The sequence below is a fragment of the Aquarana catesbeiana genome, linkage group LG13, assembly GCF_042186555.1.
Source record: "Aquarana catesbeiana isolate 2022-GZ linkage group LG13, ASM4218655v1, whole genome shotgun sequence".
Classification (NCBI taxonomy): domain Eukaryota; kingdom Metazoa; phylum Chordata; class Amphibia; order Anura; family Ranidae; genus Aquarana; species Aquarana catesbeiana.
Genome location: NC_133336.1, coordinates 181808092 through 181814788, shown reverse-complemented (window position 1 = coordinate 181814788; position 6697 = coordinate 181808092). Strand labels below are relative to the sequence as shown.

The 6697-nt window shown below is 43.0% G+C and overlaps 1 protein-coding gene across 2 annotated transcripts in view; it reads right to left on the bottom strand.

The window, feature by feature from the left end:
* Positions 1-3051: 3051 nt before the first annotated feature.
* Positions 3052-6697, bottom strand: part of LOC141117810 (uncharacterized) — a 192907-nt gene continuing 189261 nt past the window's right edge. For both annotated transcript variants that reach the window (XM_073610841.1, XM_073610840.1), the window contains 2 exons: positions 6121-6333; positions 3052-4138 (listed from right to left, as the gene is read on the bottom strand). In XM_073610841.1, the coding sequence (XP_073466942.1) occupies positions 3972-4138; positions 6121-6333 (380 nt within the window). In that variant the 3' untranslated portion in view covers positions 3052-3971. The remainder of the gene's footprint in view (positions 4139-6120; positions 6334-6697) is intronic.

Sequence of the window (6697 nt, the reverse complement as noted above, 5' to 3'; positions counted from 1 at the left end):
AGCTGACTGGTCTTCAGATTGTTCTTTGTGTCCTGACCTGTGGCCTGCATAGGCTTCCTCTTACTGACCTGGTTCTCTATAGGCCTAATTGTGGCTTCTGCTCTGTGCTGCTGCTTACCAGTTCCTGACATCGGCTTCATCCATGACACTGATTTGGCTTGTAATTCCGCATTGCACTGCCCACTCATTGCTGACCTTGGCTTTTTCTGTAACTCCGATATTGCCTCTAACCTAGTGTCTGCTCTGGACTACTCCAAGTCAGCTACATTCTTCTATGGATACTTCTGTTGCCTGCCTGCTGGGATCACTGGTGGACTTTGTCATTCTGAACCTACCGCCTAATCAGAATTCACCTTTTACTTCTGCTTAATTTACTCATGGTTCTGCAGATCCCTCGACTGTCACTCCTGCCCATATGTTCTACCAGATATTCCTGGTTGGCATCTCCAGTTCAAGTTTCTGCATCTGTAGGCACTCATGTTCCTCTTGTCCCTCACACTCTCGGTCTCACCTCCAGGGGTGCTTAGGCAGGACATCCAAGAAAGGCCATCCTCGTAATTTCAGTCTCCTATCAGGTACTGAACACCCCAGCACAGAAATAATCCCCAGCAGCAAGAATGCATAATATTTAGGGTATAAATAGGTCTCTAGACTGAACATATAAACCCCCCAACATCCCCTTTCCTATCTTTAACTGAATTTGTATAAAACCAGGAACAGCAGCCATTGCTATACCTGGAAAAAGAAAGAAAAAAAAAGTAAAACCACATAAACTTGCAATGACAGGCATTCTACATTCTGACAAATTTATGTGTGAAAATTAGGGATAAGCTCTAGGATTGGTCTGAGCCCATGTTTTTTAACAATTGAAACTCCATCTCATTTGTCTGAAAATGTCAGTTTTGCTGTAGTAGTTGTATACATGGCACAGATGCACCACTTCACAGACAGGTTCAGGGCACAAGACACCCTCCTTCCCCAGGTATGTTTTTAAAGAAATTTAGCATTTGAAATTTGTTCCTGCCAAATTGAATTTTAAACTTTCTTTTTATATTTTTGTACACATCCCTAGGGCGGTACCCAGCCCCCCATCTCATTTGTTTAACAATCTGCTTTATTGTAGCATATGGTGAGTCCTACCCGTCTAGCCTCCTGCAGCCTAACTATGTACTTGTCCACTTTACATGCTTCCACTTAGGTATTTACACAATCACTTTAAATAACATTGCTCCAGCCAGAAGCGAATTCCATCTTCTTTACTGATAACTGGTACATTTCCACATTATGGCAGTATAAATGAACAGTAACTCCTTTGCCCTGGCCTCATACATATATGCGGCATCAGAGAGGTGGGCCATTTTCACAGGCGCACATATACAGTAGGTGCACTGATGTTTATGCTGGAAACGCGCTCCCAGCATGGAACCAGAAGCCTGGAGACCCAGCTCCAAATCAGCTCTGATTGGTCTGCCAGTAAAACCCACCGCTGTACTCTCTCTTCTTCTACAGTAAATAGAGAAAAAGATACACTATATTACCAAAAGTATTGTGACACCTGCCTTTACATGCACATGAATTTTAATGTCCCAGTCTTAGTCCGTAGGGTTCAATACTGAGTTGGTCCACCCTTTGCAGCTATAACAGCTTCAGCTCTTCTGGGAAGACTCTCCACAAGGTTTAGGAGTGTGTCGATGGGAAAGTTTGACCATTCTTCCAGAAGCGCATTTGTGAGGTCAGGCACTGAGGTTGGAAAGAAGGCCTGGCTCGCAGTCTCCACTCTAATTCATCCCAAAGGTGTTCTATCGGGTTGAGGTCAGGTCTCTGTGCAGGTCAGTCAAGTTCCTCCACCCCAAACTTGCTCATCCATGTGTTTATGGACTGTGCTTTGTGCACTGGTCAAAAATTTGGTGGAGGGGGATTATGGTGCAGGATTGTTTTTCAGGGGTTGAGTTTGGCCCCTTAGTTCCAGTGAAGAGAACTTTTAAGGCATCAGCATACCAAGACATTTTTGACAATTTCATGCTCTCAACTTTGTAGGAACAGTTTGGGGATGGCCCCTTTTTGTTCCAGCAAGACTGCGCACCATCCATCTCTTTATGGACCTTGCTTTGTGCACTGGTGTGCAGTCATGTTGGAAAATGGAGGAGCCATCCCAATACTGTTCCCACAAAGTTGGGAGCATGAAATTGTCCAAAATGTATTGGTATGCTGACGCCTTAAGAGTTCTCTTCACTGGAACTGTGGGACCAAGCCCAACCCCTGAAAAACAACCCCCACACCATAATTCCCCCTCCACCAAATGATTTGGACCAGTGCACAAACAAGGTCCATTAAGACATGGATGAGCACGTTTGGGGTGGAGGAACTTGACTGGCCTGCACAGAGTCCTGACCTCAACCCCATAGAACACCTTTTGAGATGAATTAGAGCAGAGACTGCGAGCCAGGCCTTCTCGTCCACATTAGTGCCTGACCTCAAAGATGAGCTTCTGGAAGAATGGTCAAACATTCCCATAGACACACTCCTAAACCTTGTGGACAGCCTTCCCAGAAGAATTGAAGCTGTTATAGCTGCAAAGGGTGGGCCAACGCAATATTGAACCCTACGGACTAAGACTGGGATGCCATTAAAGTTGATGTGCGTGTAAAGGCAGGTGTCCCAATACTTTTGACACTATAGTGTATATTTTCGGGTACGTTTTCAATAATTTTTTATAGCATGATCACAATTTTCTTACTAACAGTGGTGACCAAGTCCTGTGATCCCCCACACTGACAGTATTTCAATTTACTAGTATATAGATGAGGTACCTGCATTCATTTTCTGTTTTCATTTTCTCCCTTTATCTTCACCTGATAATCCTCAGAATCGCACAGAGTGACAATACTCATCACTCCACTGTATCTATGGAGAGAGCCATGGTTGTCACTAGGCTGGACTTTTAGCATTTTTGCCTTTGTTCATCTCTATTACAGTTGAGGAGATGGAATTGGTAGCTAACATAAGAAAGATCAGACACTACAAGAAAGACAAGGACACTACACCTCTGGCAAAATCAACAGGTATTTATTGTACTTACTTGTTCTTTAGCCTGAAAAATGAAAAATAATGCAGACACCACATCTAAGGACCGGTGAGCTGCAATGTATTACATTTCTGTTCTTTGGTTCAGATATGTTCAATTTTACAATTTAGGTATTTGCTGTAAGGGTTTGCAAGAACGTCTATAGTATACTTCAGCTTGATCTGCTTTAAATCAGCTGACAAATTCACTAGAATCTATAAAAAAAAATCGAAACACGTGTTTTAATTCCAATGCATATTTTTTGTTGCATGGCTTAGGAATGTTTGGTTCCATAAATCAAAATTTGTGAGTTTCTTTATTTTGACAGACTTTTGATCCTGCAGAAGATACTAACAACACTTTGGAAATTTGCCTTTAACGTTTGTACATTTTTACATTTTTTTTTTATTGGAAAATAAATCCAAATCAGACTTTAAAGACAAGAGTCTGACTTTATTTACATACAGCTGCAGTTCTTGAAAAATCCACTCGCTTTCAATAAAATCGAAATCATGAACCAGAAGACCAAGACTTTGATTTCTTTCTCGTCGTCTTAGATTGACTATTGCAGTCTCTTTGCCATAAAAAGTGGTAGATACCTTCATAAAAGTCTTTCTTCAGCTTCTACAGAGACCAGTCTCCAAAAGCCATAGATCTATATTTACATATTTGCAGTCATTCACAGTGAAAATTCATTTAAAATCAGTTTGTTTTGTACCCGGCTTAAGTACTAAAATGTCAAAAAAGTCTAAAAGTCATTGTAAACAAAAAAAAAAAAAAAAGAAGACTTCACAGATTGCCGATGTCATGCCAGCAGATAACGAGATCCCAAAACTCCACCGTAAGCATCAAACTTGATGTTCCAGGAGGTGCAAGTAGCAATTGTCAAGAAAATTTCTTCAAACCTTCATCGCGTTTTGCGCTTTGTTTCCGGAGACGGGGGATATTGCCGGACTGGTGGCATGTCATAATGGCTGGGAATGTGACTGTTTTTAGGCGAGTCGTAATGGTTCATTGGGAGACTATTCCGAGGGGAACTGGTGGAAGCTGCTGCCGCACCTTTCAGGAAGCTGTCTGGAGTATGGAAGGAGAGGTGTTACTTTTTTATTTTTACTTTCGAATTAGCTGTTCATTTTATTATTGTAGCTTATGAAATGCAGAAATACAATTTTAAAACGGGGTTCCCATTTAAAAAAAAATAAATAAATAAAAGTCAGCAGCTACAAATACTGCAGCTGCTGACTTTTAATCGGACACTTACCTGTCCCAGGGTCCAGCAATGCGGGGGATCGAAGCCCCGCTCGACCCCCCCTCCGCTCGGCGGTGCCGGCATTTTAACTGTGGGCGCCCGGCTGTGGCTTCACAGCCGGGCACCCACTGCCCATGCGCGAGCCACGCCGTGCGCCATCACTGGCCCGCAATCATCTGAGATCGGTCACGTGTCCCAGATGATTGACAAGAGGGAGGGTGGAGAGGCAATCTCCCTTCCTGCGCCGAGGGAAGTGACGTCAGGAGCCCAGGCACCGAAGGAGGCAGACTACGAGGGACCCCCTAGGCACCCCCTAGCAACAGGCATTTAGAGGTGAGTAAAAAAAAATTTTCTCCAAATGTTTTTTTTTTTATTTTTTATTTTTTTTAAGCACATACTATTTTTTTTCTTTTTTTTGGGGTGGAACTCCACTTTAAATCAGCTTGATGACTGAGAAGCTAAGAAATGGGTCAGCATAGAGAACACATTTAGTTGCAAAGACTTACATTTCTATGGAGTTTAAAGTTCTAATTTTGGAATCATTGATTTATACAGTATCTACTGTACACTGTATGCACATGATATCAAGTTTGTGGTCTGCTATGCTGTGTTTACTATGCTTTGGTTTGTGAATGAGCAGTAGAGAAAGGGACTGATAAATCTATGTCCTCAGTCACTTTCAGCCCAGAGGAGGGGGGCTGTCAGGCTGTATGGGGCCCTGTGATTTCTAACAGCAGCCCTGCATATCGTTCTGATTGTGATCAAGATACTGATCAGTACAGACACTAGAGCTAGTAGTGTTGCAGATAATCTGGTGCTAACTGACACTTGCTGGAAGGGACACTAACTGACACTGATGTTGCTAGTGACACTACTACAGTGATCAGTGATAATAATGTACACTGTCACTGTACTAATGACACTGGCTGGGGACAGGGCAATCAATGGGTTAAATTTGCCTGAAAAATGTATGCAAGTGTATATGTGCTACTTGCACTCACACAGAATCTGACTGACTTCTGTCACTGAATGAAAACAGCTCAGGAGTAAGAAACCAGCCAAATCCTATGGGTTATGTTTACAAACACACAGAGGTCTGGTCTGTGATTGGCCACAGCTGATCAGCAGATATACAGCCAAAATCATTGTCTGTAACCTGCTGACAGACTTGTGCTGTGGCCAATCACAGCACAGATCCGCGGGGGGGCATGTGCAACACGCCTGAAAACCAGGGAGTAAGCTGTGACTTACCCTTGTGCTGTTTGGCTTGGAGCTGCAGCCCACCCTCAGTAAATGTACTGTGGGCAGAAAGCAAGTGGTTGATACATTTTTTTTTTTAATGCAAGCCGTGTTAAGTAACCCAATCCGACCTGGTATCAGCCTCTTGCAGTGCACTGTACTGCAGAGCTCAAACTGGGGGAGAGGCAAAGTAGCATAAGGAGCCAATCAGTTGGGTTGTAGTAGTCACATCCTAACAAGGATCGTGCTGATAACATAGAATAAAAGAAAGAAAAGATCACTGGTCTACTGATTGTCCTTTCTTAGTTATTTGTCTGAGTTCAGCCTTAAAGTCCAGCTCTGGGAAACTTAAAAATTATCCCTTGAAGTGAGGCTGCCCCTGCACTTGGGGACATAGAAAAGAAGACTTTCTTACCTGATCCTCTGCTCTGCTAGACTGGTCCTATTTAACCATTGCAGGGTGGGTGCAGCCCCACCACAAGGGATTATTTTTATGTTTCCCTGGGCTGTTAAACATAACAGACCTCAAATAGGCCCTGAATCAACACAGCTTTTCATAGACTCTTACCTTGATCTTGGGAGTCCACCTGGTACATGGCATCTTCATCAAATAGTCCAATTTCTGCATATGACATTTCTCGGTGCACTGGGGACTTCATCTCCATGTAATTTCCCTCTGAGGTTCTAGGCATCGTCATGGGGAGATCTTTAATGGTCGCATATGGGTTCTCACTGTTCAGGGAGCTGTTACTTAAGCTGAGAGCAGAATCTTTCACATAATCTGTAGAAAACAAAAATATTTTATTAGTCTAAGCTGGGTTTTCCAACCAGGGTTCTGTGGAATCCAAAAAAGGTTTCTCTAAAAGTTGCTAGGGGGTTCTTTGACCAAATGATCAATTTCAACCCCCACTAATACCTGTCTGTGAAAGGAACAGTCTTCTTCTCAATGACCACCAATGAAGGAGGGCCTTTCTCTTACTTACCACCATTGTAAAGTGACCCTTCTCTCACTGACCACCAATGTAAGAGGACCCTTCTCTTGCTGACCACCATTTTAAAGGGGTTCTTCTCCCACTGATCATCAAGGTAAGAGGCAATTTATGACTGGCCACCCAATAGGGGGCAATTCACCAACCTCTAATGCT